General features: G+C 50.5%; 1 protein-coding gene across 1 annotated transcript in view; it reads right to left on the bottom strand.

Annotated features, from left to right (window-relative positions):
• Positions 1 to 18,173, bottom strand: part of PLAT (plasminogen activator, tissue type) — a 29,905-nt gene extending 11,732 nt beyond the window's left edge. Inside the window, exons 1-4 of the mRNA XM_075556610.1 lie at positions 18,006 to 18,173; positions 2,908 to 3,015; positions 2,187 to 2,229; positions 435 to 572 (exon numbers count right to left, since the gene is read on the bottom strand). Coding sequence (XP_075412725.1) covers positions 435 to 572; positions 2,187 to 2,229; positions 2,908 to 2,982 — 256 coding nt within the window. The 5' untranslated portion in view covers positions 2,983 to 3,015; positions 18,006 to 18,173. The remainder of the gene's footprint in view (positions 1 to 434; positions 573 to 2,186; positions 2,230 to 2,907; positions 3,016 to 18,005) is intronic.
• Between the last annotated feature and the right edge of the window lie 288 nt (positions 18,174 to 18,461).

Here is an 18,461-nt window from a genome sequence, read left to right as displayed (position 1 = left end):
CAACAAGGACACTCAAAGCCGCTTCGAGAATGGCTCACGTTTTTGTTTGTTCTATGAGTTCGGAGGCACTCACTAGCAACAAACAACAACCTCCCAAGCATGCACTACATTTTTGCGGGCCGTTGTCATTTTACGATGGCTTAGTGTCTACCAGGTACTATTCTCAGTGGTTTTCACAACGAAGGGATTCGCTCAGTGCCTGCAACTATCAGTGGAGTATGCTCCCCATTTTACATATGAGGAGACCGAGGCTCCACAAATGAAAACATTTGCCTACGAGCACACGGTCTCATCCCTTTTCTTTGGGGCTGGGCCCTCTTCGCCTTTGCCTAAGGCACCCCAGGCCTGGGGTCTCTTTCTTTATCACGATGCCGGGGATGGAGAAAGCCCAGGCTTGAGCCCGGGAGCTGGAGGCCACGGAGCCTGATACGTACTTTTGACGGGCACGGAGTGGCACTGGGGCCTGCCGCTGTTGCACCAGCAGTATTCTACCCGGTTGCTTCTGAGCATGGGGCGCAGCCATGACTGGTATTGCTGGTATTCCATCTGTGTCTTTTCATCTCTGCAGGTCGCTGTAACGAAAGGCAGGATGGCTTCTTTAGAGAACAACTCACAGAACAGGGATTTCCACCTGCTGGTCCCTGAGAAAGGCCCTCACTTGGATTTAGGGTAATCCATTCTTTGCTGGTTGATAACAAATTCTCAATATTTTGCACCTGAGACCCCTTTTAGTGCTCCACCCCAGCCCTGTGGGCCCCGGTCTTGAAATAATGTATCTATCAAACTACGTGTATTAAATCATGCTCTACTCTTTCCATGTATAACTTATCATATGTGTACACATGCATGTAACTGCTTGCCAGAGTGTTTGATACGCATGAGTATTACTGCCCTGAGGTGTTTTATTTCTAGCCCCTAAGAGATGTTTTCAATTTTGTCTGTGCCGAAAATGCACTACTTGCACTGGTATTTCTGATAGAATGGAAACAGCTGGCGTACTCTCGCTCCTTCTCCCTCTGGAAACCAGAACGCCAACTTCAAAAAGCTTTCATTTTCAGTTGAGGAAAGCAGTAGTGCATGCTCACTGTAAAAAATGCTCTTGGGCCCTGGCTGCCCTGGCAGGAAATGCTGCAGTGAGAGTCAGGGAGTGAGTCCCTCTGGGGACCATCCACTCTGGATGGAAGGGATATTGAGAAGCCTTCCATTCTCAGCAGCACCCGGTTGCGAGGGGTGAGAGTTCTAGGCCTAGCTCAGGCCTAGAGTTCTCCTCAGAGGCAAGAACTAAACCCAGTTGGTAACCATTTTCCGTTAGTGGGGTGGTTGGTTTTGGTTTTCCTTTTCAAGGCGGGTGGTTGTTTGTTTTTTTGTTTGTTTCCCTCTTGACAACCTAAGCTGGGAATGTTCCCCAGCTTTCTAGACAGGAACGAGAGCCAACTCTAGACAAGGGCCCTTTCTTTCCACATCATTTCTGCCAGGTAGCTTGGGTTCAAAAACCTCCAAACCCAGCGCTGTCGAGCAGGCTCTGACTCGGCGACCCTCTGCGACAGAGCAGAACTGTCTCATTGGGCTTCCCGTGCTGAAATCATTGTGGAAGCAAACTACCTCCTTTTTCTCCCATGGAGCCCCTGGTGGGTCCAACCCCCTGACCTTTCTCTTGGCGGCCAAGTATTCAACGACTGTGCCACCAGTCCTGAGCCTGGCAGCTATCCCCATCGTCCCAACAGAAAGCCCAGGACACAACGACGACATCTGTGACCGCGTTCAAGGACGCTGTGTGGGGTTGGCATGACAATCTAGGCAGAAGCCAAAGCCTCGCTGCTGTCCCAAGGTGGCTGTCTGGCCTTGCACGAGCTCCTCCATCTCTCTGGGCTCTGCTTTCTCATGTGGAGGACAAGTACTCTGTGCTGTCGAGCCTGCAGGGCCACGCCAGCTCGGCAGTTCCAGAAGAGCTAGCCTGGTTCCAATTCCTCCCCAAACCTGGCTAGCTGCAGTCAGCTCACAGCGCGAGCAGAGATAACTGGTGGAGGGATGACACGGGGCCATTGTTGAACTAGCTTGCATCATTTCACCTCCACATAGCTCATGTGAACGGGTCCTGACAGAGCCTAAAGCACCCCGGACCCATCCTGAATCCCAACCCTGCTTCCTACCTCACCCAACCCCCGTCCGCCTCCGCTTCCGCTTACCTCTGTAAGACCTGGCTCCTCTTCTGAATCGGACGTGACTTTCCTGCAAAGAAACCAGGGAAGGGAAGGAGAATTCAATTGAATTCTGGAACACAGATGAAACAGATCTTAAATTGGATCGCATTGTCATTGATTTCAAAGTGAAATAGCCACTGGTCGTGAGTAGTCACCACCATGGGCAGCGGGGGCTAGACCCCCGTGCCTTCAATAGAGCCGCTGCAGACACTCCGAGAGCTCTGACGAATCCTGCTGCTCAGAGACTGCTCGGGGCCTTATTGGATGCCCCTTGTTGCTGAGCATTTGCAAAGAAAGTAGTTGCTTCCTTCCCAGCTAAACAACAAGCAGCAAGAGGGCAGTTTGCCTTCCGCGTGTGGTTCACAGCTGATGGGTGCATGGCAGCTTTCAGAAAGACTTTAGGGATCAACCCAAGCTCATTCTTAAAACTAGGCTCCAAAGTAGGCAATCGGAGGCAGGAGACGGAAGTGTTAACTCACATCAGTGCCTGGTGTTTCACTGTTGGGGCCCTGAATCACACACACACACACACACACACACACGCACACACAGCCATGTACGAGACGGTTTCCAAAAGTTCATGGAACCGATCCCCTCTTTCTCCTCTGGCACCTCTCCCATCCAAGGGCTGGTTTACAGGAGGAGCTTGGGGTCGGATTGCAGCCATCAGGGATGGGGCATGCAGAGATGGCCTGGACCCCCTCACCTGGCTGGACAAAGTGATGATGACCACGCCACAAAGCAGCAATAGACACGTGAGGTCTCTCTTAATTTTAGTCATTTCTTCAGTGTCTCTTAAACTCGGACGACGAAGCTAAGTGGGGGAAAAACAAATAAAAACACCAACTGGATTGTGTGACGTGAGCACTGAAGGCAGATGACCAAGTTCAAGAACCTATCACTGCGACCATCATTGGGACCCTGAGTTCAGCATCAGCTCCCACCACAGGAAGTCCCAGGACAAGGGCCTGCAAGGTGTTTTTGCCCAGATTTCTGTGTACTAGAGGGCAGGACCATCTTGGGCATTTCTTGGCCACCAAGTTGCTGGCAGTGCCCTGGCTTGGCTTCCCGAAAGTCGCTCCTGTCTTGGACTGATGACTCAAACCAAAGTCTTGTCCTCTCTCTGATTTTTTCGGAGGAAACTGTTGGGATTTCACTGCCAGCACACCAGTTTACCTCAGGTTTCCCACTTGTAAGGAAGCCTGTTTCCAGGGCCGAATCCACCCCCTGGCACAACCAACAAAGGCTGGGCTCTCTCCAGCCCTCCCTGCACGCCCACTGCTCCATCGGAATGTCTCTCTCTCTCTCTCTCTTTCCTATGGACGTTGACGGGCCTACAAAGTGCACATTTGCCGAAAGCAGAGGAGGCATCTGGTTTGGGGTCACCAGACTCAGTTCTTCCTGGATCCAAAGCTCCCAGTTTTCCACTTGCTTTTCCCCAGCGACCCAGCGCTCGGCAGCTTAAAGTAGGTTAGTTGGTTGGGGTGTTATTTTGTGGTCTGGCAGGTCCTCTCACTCCTTCATCCACAAGAATTAAATCAGGGCATTTCTTCCCCTGACTCATTTCCCTGCAGTCACAACAACGTGCTGATCCCTGCCCCCATTATTCTAAGGGTCAGGCGCTCCCAGGGCTTCCATCCTTGACTTGTTCTGGCCCCTAATCTTTGTTTCTCTGAAAAACTCAGTTCGAAGTCCAGACCTCGTCCCATCTCTTTAGAGCAGGGATTTTTTAACAACAACAGCAACACACACACACACTCCAAGGGAGAGAGTGGGCTCCTGCTGCCGCAGGCCATGAAGGAGGACGGAGCTGCGTGGGAGGGAGCCCTACCACACAGTACAGGGCCTGGGCCCGGGGACTCAGTCCTGCCTCCTCTCCTCAGGGTGAAGGGCCTCCGTTCTAAGTTGGGGTGCCTTCCAAGACAGGGTGTGCTGCTGGAGGGCCCCTTTCTCACCAGAGGAGGCAGCTGTGCTACTTTCTACTCATCGGTTTCAGGCAGTGACCCAAGAAAGAGGTATAGTGTCAGAAGGGGGGGGGGGAGGGAGTAAAAATCAAACCCATTGCTTTTGAGTCAATTCCAGCTCCTAGTGAGAGTATACGGGAGAGTAAAACTGCTCTATCGTCTCTAAGGCAATAAATCTTTTTTTTTTAATTGGCACATAATCCACATCAACTTGTCAGTCGTGTCCAGAAGAATGTTACAAAGTGCAATCATTACCACGATCAATTTCAGAACATTTTCTCCCCTCACCCCCCATGATTAAATCGCCTTTAAAATGGGTTGTGTAATCTCATTCAGTTCTCGGCCGTCAGTCGTTAACTGCAGACGCAGACTGCCTCATCTTCCTTTGGTGGAGCCGCTGGTGGGTTTGAACTGCTGACTTTTCCACTAGCAGCCCAACACTGACCCCACTGGGCTACCAGGGCCCTATCCAAAATAGGAGCCTACCCTGGAACCAGAGAGGTTTCCCTCACATGTCCCCTTTCTCCAAACTGCTGTTCTCAAAGCTTCCCTAGAATCGTCTCAAGTCCTCCTTTTGAATCTTATCCCATCTCTAATAACTTTTAGAAATAGGTCTTCTCACTGTTTACTTCTCCTAGTTACCTTGGAAAGTGATGTAAAATAGTGAGAGAAATAAGAAAGGGGAAACACAGAAGAGAGATAACGGAAGGAAGATCTGCTTCCTAGAAGGCATTCGAGACGCACTAGTTCCTGACTGTTCTCAAGAACAAAAACAAGAACTTACTCAACCACTAAAAGGTTTAAAAAAAAGAGATCTTAAACTTATTCCTGCTTCTTCCCAAGAAGGAGTTCTGCCAGGTAAGTGTTGGATTGCTAACTGAAAGGTCGGCGGTTCAAACCCACCAGCTGCTCTACAGGAGAAGGATGAGGCTGTCTGCTCCCATCAAGATGGACAACCTTGGAAACCCTATGCAGGGTCACTATGCATTGGGATCTCTCGAGGGTGGTGGATTGGTGCGTGGGTTTCTTCCCTAGGAAAATCATGTCTCACAAATTAATAGATGGTTCTACCCTTTACTAGGAGCCCTGCTGGCATGTTGGGCTGCTAACCACAGAGTCAGCGGTTCAAAACCACCAGCGGCAACTTGGGAGAAAGATGAGGCTCCCATAAAGATTTAGTCTCAGAAGGCCACAAGGACAGTTCTCCCCTGTCTACAGACGGATTACTGTGAGTTGGAATATACTTGACAGTGAGTTAGAGACTCTTTACTGGCCTGATCAAGCATTTAGGATCAAAAGTATACCTTAGCTCTAAAATCTCAGGACTTTTTGAAGAAATTCTAAACGAAGCAATGAATGAATAAATGAATCACCACCCAAACAAGGAACTAAACTCTTTCATTCTAAACCAATGAGTAGTTTCAACATACTTAGTCCCATGAGTTCTGGGGCCTGGCTTAAGGTTTTACCCTTAATTAAAGCTGTTTTATTTTAAGGATTTCCAAGAATGTCGAAGTCCCTATCATCAAGCCAGTTCCCATTCATAGTGACTCTGTAGGACAGAGAGGAACTGCTCCTGCAGGTCTCCGAGACTGTGAAAGCAGTTGTCACAGAAGTAGACAATCTCATCTTTCTCCCACGGAGTGGCTGTAGGTTTGAACGTCTGACCCAATATGGAACCCACTCTGCCACCAAGACTCTAAGTCCTTTTGATGGGATACAATTCTGGATGATGGACAGTGGCAGAATGAGAGATGAAGTATTAACCTTTGCATTCCCTGCTCCCTTCCCTAGCAAAGTGGAGGAGAGAGAGAAGAGGACTAGGTGGGGTGTACAAACTTCAGCAGCTGCAGCCTGTTTAATTCTTTCATAACTTAGGGATCAGTGGAAGGGGGGAAGGAGTCTTTTTTGGTGTGGGCTCTTGGGAGCATTAGAATGAGACGTGGCTCTCTTTCCCAGGCTTCCTGGGGCCTTGCTGGTTATCGGAACCCAGTGCAAACCAGTCTCATGCCAGCAAAGTGAAAGCCCCATCTGAGCTGCACTAACAGAGGCCATGAGAGCAGCTGGGCAGGCTGTGGGGGGCAGGAGGATGACAAAGGAATGAGTCACCGGCCAGCAGCAGAGCAGGGCAGTGCGCAGACAAAGCAGCAAGAAGGGAGGCAAGATAAAAAGTGTCCTTGTTTCTCCTTTAGTGAGGAGGTGGGCCGAGAAGTCTGGGGCCTGCCTGGACAAAGAACAAAGTGAATACCAGAAACGCGCTCAGGCTCGGGCCCTGGGGAGAGTGCCAAGTGCTCCCGGGGAGGCCAGGGTGGGACTGCATGCAAGATTGCAGGACTCAGTACAAGGCAAGAAGATCCTAGGGAGGCTCATGTTAAAAATAGCAAGATCTGAGTGGGGTGGTGTGGTGTGTGTGTGTGTGTGTGTGTGTGTGTGTGTGTGTTCCCGAGGGTCACCCCGAAGAACTGGGAAAAAGAAAGAATCCACAAACAGAAATGAAAAAGAAAGAACCCACCAGGGTGGTTGGCCTTTTTGTTAAACTGGGACCCCTGGATCCCGAAAAACCTCCTTCCATTGAGAGGGGCAGCAGCCCTGGCAGGCCCATCCTGGCACACACAGTTGCTTTTTTGCAGATTTGCAGAAGGCCCCCTCTCTGGTGTGTCAAGCTCTCTGCAGACTCGGTTTGGCCAGTTGACAAACTGAGCAAGTTAGAAGGAAGAACCAAACCAAACCTGCCTTCTCCTCCTTTGGTGGACACAGCTCCACCCCAGCACATGTAAAGGTGGGCTGGGCATACGGGATGCGTGGACAGCGCATCCGTCTGTGCAAGGGCTCTGCTGGCACATCTGTGCACAACAGCCTTGTCTGTGCCCAACAATCCGGGTTGTAAACACTAACCTGCCTGTGTGGTTATAGCCCAGTTGGGGGTGGATTATCTTTGTTGTGTTCATGAGGCAGGGTGCGGGATAGCCTATCACAGCGTGTCTCTTGAGATGATCTCTCTTGGGATACAAAAGATTAAACAAGAGAGAAGAACAGAGATGGGGTAAGATGACTGCCAAGACACATGGAAATCACCGAGGAACTGAGAAACCAAGCTGGGAAGAGAAAAAAAAAAAGGCCCTTCCCTTGGGGAAGAGGAGGCCCAGCAGCATAGTGGGTTTCTGGGTGTGCTGCTCACTGTAAGGTCAGAGGTTTGAAACCACCAGTTCTTTGGGAGAAGGAGGCTTTCTACTCCTGTAAAGACTTACAGGCCCGGAAACCCACACGCACAGTTCTACCCTGTCCTATGGGGTCACTATGAGCGGGTGTTAACTCAAAGGCAGTGGTTTGGTTTGGATTTTCTTAGAGAAAAAGAGCCAACAGAGGGCGAAAGCCCTTCCCTAGCACATTCTGGATTCAGACATCCAACCTCCTGAACTGAGAAAAGATGCATTTGTCTGCTAAAGCCATCCACATGGGGCATATCTGCCATGCAGCACTAGGCGACAGAGACAGCATCTCTGGCCTCCTGCTGGTAGCTCCGCGTGGTCCTGTTGGCTGTGGCCACTGAGCGACTACTCACTGTCACCTCTAAACAACCCGTGAATGATGGGCGCTCTAGGGAGAATGGGAACGAGGGTGTGGTGTGCAGGGCAGATGCCATCTCATCGTCCTCTGCCAACCAAGATGCTCTTTCCCAGCAGTCGATCTTCCCTAAAGGCATGCCCAAGGTCAGTGTGTGGCAGTCCAAGGTTGCAGAGGCAACAGGGAGCTGTGGGGCGAAGAGCTGGGAGAGTGGGCATCCTGGAACGGATCCCGGTGGGACTTACAGGCTGTGCTCCTGTGGGGCAAGTCCCTTACCTTATGCTTGTTGAAGACCGGTTGGGCCATCAATACACATGAGGGTTTCATCCCTGTCAAGACTTTGGAGGTAACATTTTATTTCACTGACTAATTGAATTAGCATTCGCTAGCCGAGCCTGGTTTCTTCTTCAGAAAGATCTATTATGTTTATTACAGCAGTTCTCAACCTGTGGGTCACGACCCTTTTGGGGTCGAATGACCCTTTCACAGGGGTCGCCTAAGACTATCAGAAAACACATTTTTCTGATGGTCTTAGGAACTGAGACACCGCTCCTCTATCCGTCTCCCGGTGGGCCCACCCACATGCAGATACACCCACATAGGAGTACCCAGCGTGAAGACTGTTACCATGTGACACCATGCTTCCAGACAAAACTTCATTCGTCATTAGAAATAAATATTTCACAATATATAATTACATATTGTTTTTATGATTCATCACTATACTTTAATTATGTTCAATTTATAACAATGAAAAATAGTTCCTGCATATCAGATATTTACATGATAGCTCATAGCAGTAGCCAGATGACAGTTATGAAGTAGCAACAAAGATAATTTTATGGTTAGGGGTCACCACAACATGGGGAACTGTACTAAAGGCTGGTGGCATTTGGAAGGTTGAGAACCACTGATTTATTAGGAAAGGGCAAGGTTTTCATTGTTAGAAGGCAGACCCGGCTTCTATTTTCCAAGAGTGGCAGCACTGACTCTAACCAGTTACCCATTTGCTGTAGGGTACTGGTCTACCCCGACACGAGAGGTCCCCATGAGTTGGAATCGGTGCTAAACAAAGCCCGAAGTGCCCTGGGGAGGTTCCGTGCGTGGCTAAGCCATCAAGGTAGTTCTTCATGCTCCCTCCACTCCCTAAAGAACACATCGTGACAAGGAAATTAAATACACAATACTTCCATAACTCTTCAGCGTACCCCGCCGGATTTCAACACACCAGGATCAGGAAATTACGACTGAAGTTTTCGTGATCCCATTACATGAATTTATCTATGCTTTCCGGGAAATCGTCACATGGTAGTGTGGAGGGGGGGAGGGGCGCGGGTTTCAGGTTGTTGTTGATTTGAGAAATGTGCCAACTAGGTGTGGGAACGCTTACTGACCCCCCATTGCCGAGCACAGGGTTTACAGAACTCTTAGCTTACGTTAAATCCTTTAGAGCGATATTACTTTCTTGTTTTTACAGCTGGGAAAACTGACCTTCAAAAGAGTTCAAGGGACTTGGCCCACATTGGGAACCCATCCAGGGGACCGAGGTTCGTAGCACTTCGAGGCCAAAGCCCACCCTCGTTCCCCGCCTCGCACCGCCTCTGCAAGCAGTGGGCCTCCGCTAGCTTTCTGTGCACATCTCTAGGGAGGCGCATCGTGGGTGGCAGAGGCACCGAGAAAAGGAGGGCGTCCTCAGTGACACAGAGCGACACCATCAGCACGATAGACACAAAGGTACGAGCTCTCACAGGGCCGCGCTCTGCTGCACGGAGGTCTCCCAGACAGCAACTGGCCTCAATGCCGAATTTAAATGCTTATAACGTGGGGAGGAGGGACCAGTCCCTGGAGAACAACCCCATGCTTGGTCAACCAGAGGGTCAGTGAAAGAGGACCCCGAGTGAGAGGGATGGACACGGCGATTTCGACCCTGGGCTCACACGGAGCAGACGCGCGGCTGGCGCAGGACTGGGCGGTGCTTCTGCCTGCTGTGCATGCAGTCGCTATGAGTCAGGGCAGCATTAAGGAGTCCCCTTAGCACGAGGGCAAGGCGCTAGGCTGTTTAACTAAAAGGTCGGTGGTTTGAACCCACCAGCTGCTCCTCTGGAGAAAGAGATTAAAGGCAGCTTCTGTCAAGATGGCTGATTCTCTCAGAATCGACTCCCGAGCAACAGGCTCACATCATGTGTCCAAAGGAAATGTTTGCAAGGAAAATGGTCCCTGCATTCTCCAGTTCAAATGCAAGCTGCCACGTACAGGCGGTGCGTGGACCACTCTGCCTCTCCGGGTCGCAGTCTTCCCACTGGTCTCACCGTTCTCTCGCGGGCTTGCCGCTCCCACCTTGCAGAACTGCCAGCATGACCAGAAACCACCAGACTTGCAACTCAGTGCCATTGAGCCCATGCTCACTCATTGCCACGCTACAGGACGGGGTAGAACTGAGACTGCAATGCGTTAAGGGTTACCTTCTTCCCAGGAGCAGCTGGTGGTTTTCAATAGCTGACCCTGTAGTTGAGCAACCCAACTCGTAACCACTACACCACCAGGGCTCCTAGGGTGACCAGAGAAAAGAAATGCGTGCAGCCCTATTCAATGCCTGGTATACAGTAGGTGTGCACGGCAGTGATTTCGTACAAGCATTACCTTCAGTAAGTGGAGGACACAAGCTTACTACTCAGACAGAGGAGAGGCCTCCCCATGCTGTAATATGACCATAAGAAAAGGGATTCCCGGATCCTCAGGACATCTTGCAGTGACTTGCAACTGCTCCACGGAGCAGTGCTTTTCGATTGAGAAAAGATTGCATGCCTTCATCTAATTGCCTAGAACAGTATTAGCCAGAGCCGTGACTTCCTGATTATGGGTGGTTACTTTTATCTGATTTTTAATCCTTTAAAAAAAAAAAAGAAATGTATTTGCCTTTCCCAAGCCTGTTTATACCTCAAATGCCAAAGTCACTCCGGGTTCTCTGAGGAGCCAGATTAGCTGCTGGAGACAGCTGGTAGAGCAGGCCCTGGCCAGTGATAAGGCCCCTTTAATCTGGGCGTTTGGAATGGAAAGCATTCTGTCAGGAAAACAAGGGAGCTGGGACTTCCCAGAAAGGGATCCCTTCTTTCTCTCTGCAGCCCAAGGGGCAGGCCCTGGCTCTCCAGTAACTGCTGACAACGCTATTGCCCTGGCCCCTGACTCCTGGCAACCCTGTGACCAAGGTTAGCAGCCCTGGCAGCCCACCAGGCTTTCATTGGCTGTTTCAGAAGTAGATAGCCAGGCCTTTCTTCTTAATCTTTCTTAGTTTGGATGCACCACGGAAACCTGTTCAGAATTATAGCAACATCCACTGACAGACGGGTGGTGGCTGAGCATGAGTGCATCTACCAGTCTCTCTTTTCTGGGGACATGACAACAAGTGGGGAGCCACTGGGGATTACATTGATCACATCTTCTCCCCGTAGACATTCCTTCTAAATTCCTGGGTTTGGGTTTAGCTCCCTATCCAGCCCCTGCTTCCCTACCTTCAAGACACTCTGCTGACTTCTAACCACTCATGTAAAGACCTCTAAACAAGAGCACTTGAAAATGTCCTTGGGCATCATTCTTCGGAGAAGAGCCCAGGTGGTGGTGCAGTGGTAACAGGTTGGGCTGCAATGCGCTTGGTCGGTAGTTCAAAACCACCAGTAGCACCCGAGGGAGAAAGACCGGGCTTTCTACTCCTGTAAACAGTTAACCGTTAACTGGGTTTTCTACTCTCCTAAACAGCTAACCGTTAACCGGGCTTTCTGTTCCCGTAAACAGTTAACCATTAACCGGGCTTTCTACTCCCGTAAACAGTTAACCATCTCAGAAACCCACAGGGGGGTTGCGATGTGTCAGCACTGACTCCATGGCAGTGAGTTTGGTTTTGGAAACAAGAGGGCTGGACAATTTCTTTGGAAACTGCCCTTCCCAGAGGAGCCCTGGTGGTGTGGCAGTTATACATGGGCCTGCAATAGCAAGGTCAGCCGTTCAGAACCACCAGCCCCTCCTCGGGAGAAAGACAAGGCTTTCTACTCTTACCTAGAGTTACAGTCTGTGAGACCACCGTGGCAGTTCTGCCTGGTGCTGAGGGGCACTAGGAGTTGGCATCGGCCCATGGCAGTGAGAATCGGGAGCATCCTTCCAGTACCTAGCAGACTCTCTACCACACCTCCGAGCCCCGGCACGGCTTAACTGCCTCCTCGTTTGAGTTCCCTGTTGATGATTCAGTCATTCTATGAGCCATCAGCAAACTTTTCGTTCAGCCCTGGCTGTGCCCCGGGCACACACTCTGGGGCTCTGCACTGCCCTCCGAGAATTCATCCTTGAGGAGCGGGACAAGCGGCTAAATTGAAAGTCACTGTGTGGTGCTGTGGGATTGGACTGTGTCCCCCCCACCTCCCCGCAAGCACGTGTCAAGTTGACTGGACAGTGCTTCTCGGTGGGTTGGCAAGTACACACTGATGTCATCATCCCCATAATGTAGTCACATGTCATGTGAGTGGGACACACCTTCCTTCCCAGGTAACAGGCCTAATTCCAAGTAAAGAGAACTTCCTGGAGGCATGGTCTGCCTCACCTTTATGTCCCCAGAGATAAAGGAGAGAAGAGAGCCGAGAAGGGTCCTCGTGTCTACTGTGTAAGATGTTCCGGGAGCAGAGCACACCAGCCCACCATGCCGAGAAGCTCCTAGACCCAGAGGAGCCAGAAGTACATGGAGATCGTCAGGGAACATGGGACGCCCAGATGGTGAGAGACGTCAAGAACCTCCTTTTACAGCCAACAAAGACAGAAAGCTTTGCCCTATAGCAGGTGCCCTGAACTTGGACTTCCAGACTCCTCAGCTGAAAGAAGGCGCCTGGGTGGTCTAGTGGGTTGTGAGCTGGACTGCCACCACCAGGTGAGCAGTTTGAGCTCACCAGCCACCCCATGAAAGAAAGATGAGGCGGTTGGAAACCCACAGGGGTAACTCTACTCTTTCCTGTAAGGTCACTACGAGGCGGCATCCACTTGATGGCAGCGAGTTTTGGTTTTTGAAACTCTGGGAGAATAAAATTTCTCTTTGTGAAAGTCGCCTTCCTCTGGTACCTCTATTACGGCAGCGCTAGATAGGCAAGGCAGGTCTTAGCAGGACCGAGACCTGTCAGGGATAGGGTTGGAATGTGCGAATGGAGAGGAAGAAAAGGGTCCCACCGGCACATGGCAGAGGAATATCTAGTTCACTACTGAAGTCATGTAGGCCGTCTGTTTGTTGGACACTAGACAATGAAGGGGTTTTCCTGATGGACCTAGCACATCCCTCACGGCCGGGAACGAAGACAAACAGCGTCCAAACTCCCTTCTCCTTCAGCACAAACATCTCTGGGTACACAGAGATGGGCCTCCCACTTCGTGGGTGTCCATAGAAGGAAGTGCGGACGGGATCTTAGGAAGTAGGGGCTTTTGGGAGAGGAGTTCAGTGTGGATTCTTTGGTTGCAAGCGGATGGAACATTTGTATCTAAATAACACACAGGAAATGCTGTTTGGGTGATGCTGCACAGCTACCACAGAAATGCTGCAAGTGGGTGGCCTGCACAAGCACATTCGTCTTCTCACAGTTTGTTGTTATTGTTGTTGTTATTGTTAGGGGCCATCAAGTCGGTTCTGACTCGTCTCGACCCTTTGCATAAGAAAAAGAAACACCACGTGGTCCTGCACTATGCTCACAAATGTTCTCATGTTTTAGCCCATCGCTGGCAGCCATGGTGCCCATTCGTCTGGTCAAGGACCTTCCTCTTTCTCGGCGCCCTGCTACTTTACCTAGCATGTTGTCCTTCTCTGGGGACTGGTCTCTCCTGACAGCATCTCCAGAGCATAGGACACAGCTAAGGCGGCTGGAAATCCACATTCGGAGTACTGGCTCAGGGGAAGTTGTCCTCTCTGTGAGCTAGGGCAAGCTCCTTGTCTCTGCTCCTGGGTGGCCTTCATGTAGCTTGGCATCAGCTCCCCCATCTCTGCTTCTAGGTTATTGGCTTAATGGCTTTATATCTAAAGAGACCCTTACATCAATCTGGCCTCATTAACACAAGAAAGGCAGCCTGGTCCCAGATGGAATTGAAACCTGGGGCATAGAGGTTAGGAGTGAGGATGCATCTATCTGGGGGACACAACACAAAGGGCACCCAGGATAGGGGTCCAGTCTTGCCTTGGAATGATCATTGGGAGACTCCAGATAGAATCAGATCCTCTCGGCCAGTGGTTCTCTACCTGTGGGTCGAACAACCCTTTCACAGGGGTGGTCCGATTCAAAAACAGTAGCAAAATTACAGTTATGAAGTAGCAATGAAAATAATTTTGTGGTTGGGGGAACCACCATGAGGAAATGTATTAAAGGGTCAAGGCCTTAGGAAGGTTGAGAACCACTGCTCTAGGCCAACCCCAAGCAAACCCCTCCCTGCCACTGGTGTATTCTTCAGGACTTCCCATAGTCGCCTTCTGCACCTCAGGGGCCTGCTGGGCAAGAGTCACTGTCTGTGCCATGGCCACTGGCATGTGGATTTGCCAGCCAGGCAGCCACCAAGGACACCCAATTGTATTCTCTAGGTTAGCAATTCCTGGGAATCATGATCAGCAACAGAAGACGCCCAAGCCATCCTTAAAAATCATCCAGTTGTATGTGTGGATTGTGATAAGCATTGTATGAACCCCCAATATAATGATTAAAAAACAAACAAACAAAGATCAAGTGAACTGGTGTCGGAAGACCACGTGGCTTAGTTTGGAGTTGGTCGACAAAGGCTGAGCTCTAAGGTTCTGTCAAGTTCCACATTCGATCAGCCTCAATTTTTTACCTAGTCTCATTCAGAATCCACAATGGGGTTTCAGGAGTTGGCTGACGAGGATGGGGAGTTTTTCCTCCTGCTAAGGAAGTGGTCCCAAGAAAGAATGGAAGAAGTGCTCCACTCAATCATTGTCCATCCTAACCATCTTTCAAGATCAAGGTGGAAACCCATCCACAGAAAAGAGAAATTTTGGTCTGAGTCTGCAGACACACAACACCAAACAGCCACTTGGAAACTGGTCGTTTCCATGATAAACTCAAATTTCCCCTCACGTCTAGATATTCAGAGTCCCTGAGAAAAGGTATATGGATTTTGAATTTTGATTGGAGCTAAGTCCACTATCCAGGCTGTGAACCATGAGGCCCCTTCAGCTGTCTGACAGAAAAAAGCCTGCATTTACTTTTGACGTTTTGGAAGTCCTGACCACTAACTCCATTGCCACTGAGTAGATTCTGATCCTGGGTGACTCTTTGTTTCAGAGGAGAACTGTCCCTTCGGGTGTTCAATCTTTCCAAAGGTGATTCACAGGCATTTCTTCCAAGATGCTCCCATTTTGGACTGGAACCAACAACCTTTCAGTCACCATCTGAGGACTTAATCGTTGGTGCCATTTGATACTCCTTCCCAATGGATGATCCCGGCCAGACTCCCTCACGTTGCTATAGAAATCCATTGGTGGGACCTTAGTGACAAAGATTCTAATGGAACATAAGTTGTCCCAAATGTGAAACCATCCCAGCTACTTATTTATACAAAGCCTTAGAGGATGATGTTCTTTGCAAGTCACACTATCAAAGGATTATTACAATGGTTTGAAATATACTGATCACCAGGTCTGCTAATTAGCATGCTAAAAAGATTCTGAAGTTGCTGTCAAGTCGATTCTGAGTCCAAATGACCCCGTGTGTCAGCAGAACTGTGCTCTGGAGGATTTTTAATGGCTGGTTTTCCCAAGGTGCCTGGGGGGACTTTAAGTGAGAAACTAAGCTCTGACTTGCACCACTCAGAATCTCCTACCAGCAGGCTCAGCTCCGAGGAAATCAAAACCAGTCTTAACACCAATCTCAACTAAGCAAGAGTCTAGTAAAACTCAAAACTCACTGCCACGGAGTTGACTCCAACCCACAGGGACCCTATAAGACAGGGCAGCACAGTCCCTATGGGCTTCTGAGACTGTAACCCTTGACGGGACTACAAAGTCTCCAACCAAAAGGCTGGCGGTTCAAACCGCTCAGCTGATCCTTGGGAGGAAGTTGTAACAGTCTGTTTCAATAAGGATTGATGGCCATGGAAACCACAAGGGGCTGCTCTAGTCTACCATGTCCTATATATAGGTTTGCTAATAGTTAGAATCCACTCTGTGGCAATGGACTTGGATTTGGGGGCCTGAATCCTCACAGTGGCCTGCAGATCAAGAAGCTGAGGCTCAGCATGGTAACTGGACTGGGGTCCTAGCCTTCATTGCTGCTACAGCGGGATTCAAACCTAAGACTGTCCCTTACCCCATGATGCTTTCCTTTATCAGCTATCTGAAAGGGTTGTTAACGGTTGGCTAACAAGCCAAACAGGTTGTTGAGGGCCAGGAGTATTTACATTCAAGAGCGGCCTCTAGAACAGTGAAAAGCTTCCAACAACCCAAGGGAGGGCTGTCCAGAGATGGCATCTTAGGCAAGGTTGTGAAGAAGGGACTTGTGGGGCAGAGCACTGTCTCAGGGCTGACGTGCACTGAAAGACCCGGTTCTTTCCTCTACGGAGGGGACAGGATCTTCCCCCAGGGAGCAGGGAGTGGCTGTGTGGAGGCTTAAGCTCAAGGTGCAGATGGAGCAGATTCTAGCCTCATCTTCGTACTGAGGAATGAGCAGTTGGTGGTTTTGAACCAGTGACCTTGTGGTTAGTAGTTCAACCCATCCCCAACCGCTAACACTCTGGCTGCATGTGTTAGCCTGCCCCAAGCCTGTGAAGAAGTCACCGAGAGAGTGCACTGGCAGAATCTTATCCTCAGATAAACCGAGGTGGTCTTGGGGCATCTGGACCGAGACTGGGCCATTTAGGCAGGAGGGTGACTGGCACTTACATTGGACAGGTTCCAGAGTGTGGAGGCTGGCTGGCACCTCTGTGAAATGTTCAGCTAGAAGAAATCAATGGCAAGGACGGAGCTCCTTCTATTTCCATTACCCACAGTGTCTCGCTGATGACCCCCGCTGGTTCTGCCCCCGCGAAGCCCTCACTCAGCAGCTCCTACGGGCTGTCATCTATTGATTCTGGACCAAGCCCGAGTCTAGGCCCCAGGATGAGTCTTCCTGCTTACAGGCAGGAACTGTGAGGAAATCACCTTTGAGAGAAGTCCACTTAACATTTCTTAAGATTGGAAAGGCACGCGCGCACACACACACACACACACAGCTGTCATCAGTCAGCTGTGGGAGACCCCCATTATGGTTCCAACTTGGTCACCAAGTAAACCATGCTGAGAGCACTTCCTTGTGCTTTCCTGTCATTAGTTACCTGGGAGCTCAGCCTATTGTCTTCCTGCCCTCCTGGCCTCTCTCCCTGTGAGGTTAAGAAAATACAGATAATAACAGTGCAAATCTAGTCCTGATAGGCTTTCTACAGTGCTTCAGGACAACGAGGCAGAGTGTTTGCTGTGTGTCCCCTGCAGTTGAGGAAAGTCACTGCACCGCACGCACCGGGAGCAACTCTGCAGGACCTGGCGGCCCAGTGGGCTTAGAGCAGGCTTTTCTCCACTCGGACCCCCAAATGGAAGTAGAACACCCAAATCAAACCCACTCTGGGCCACCGAATTTCCAATCCCGAATCGTCTTGATGGCAGACTGCCTCATCTCTCACCTTCAGGCCGGAGGGCGGATTCAAACTTCCCACCTTTGGGTTTGCAGCAGAGCTCTTTACCTGCAGCTCCACGGGCTCCTAAAAGTCAACTTGTCTCTTTTACCGGCAGCACCTCCTATCTGGTTCATCTTGCCCTGAAGGTAAGCCACTCCCTGGCCCAGCTTCAGTTTCTTATGGGCTCCAGGAAGGCGGGAGGTGGCCAGACCCCCTCCAGCTCCGACAGCCCGTGTCCCTGCAGCAGCTGATGTTACATGTGTTGCCGCGAGATGCTCCCATTGTCCATTCAGAGCGTTACAGTGTAATTCTTTTTCACATTCCCCTTGACTTGGAGGAGAGACTAGGCTAAGGAACCCGGCTTCCAAGTCAGGCTCTCTCCTCCCACCAACACCACGCCTCTGCAAACCTCCTCAGCCTACCCCAGAGACATGCAGGTACAGAATAAGCCTCCCTGGGGAGTGGATTCTAGCTGATCTTCTTTTTACCTGTGTGACTAAGCGAAGCCCTACGTGAGGCACCCTGCATTGCTCAGTCAGCCTGCGAGACTTTTCAGAGGGAGGAGAGGAGACTGGCAGAGAGAGCCAAGGAGAGTTCCACTTACCTCCTTTCCCCCAAAGGCTTCTCTTCAAGCCTGGGCTCTAGCAGGGTCTCGGCTCCGGTCTCCCGTGCCTTGCCGTGCGGCCTCCTTTAAGGTTCTAGCAGGAGGTGGGGTCAGAGGCCTTGGGTGGGCGGGTTTCTCTGCCGCAGAAGGATGCCCAGTGGACAGGCTACAGCACTGGAGTGAAACAGGGGCGGGCCTGCTTTTATAAAGAAGAGGGGGAGGAAGTTCAGATGGAAAAGGCACAGCCAATCCTGGCTTTGGGCCAGCCTGATTATTCATGGTCCTGATGTCATCGAATCACCGGAATTTGGGAGTTAAGAATCATCTTTCTTTAGAGTCCCAGGCTCAGAGGTCTAAGAGCCCCCCTCCCACATCCTTTGCAGGATCAGCAGGTCCCTAAGCCCCCATCGTGAAAAGAAGTCTCTTACAATCCTGAGCACTGGCAGGCTGGGAGGC

The sequence above is a fragment of the Tenrec ecaudatus genome, chromosome 8 (assembly GCF_050624435.1).
Source record: "Tenrec ecaudatus isolate mTenEca1 chromosome 8, mTenEca1.hap1, whole genome shotgun sequence".
Classification (NCBI taxonomy): domain Eukaryota; kingdom Metazoa; phylum Chordata; class Mammalia; order Afrosoricida; family Tenrecidae; genus Tenrec; species Tenrec ecaudatus.
Note: the sequence above shows the minus strand (reverse complement) of the source record. Positions and strands in the feature narration are given on the sequence as shown.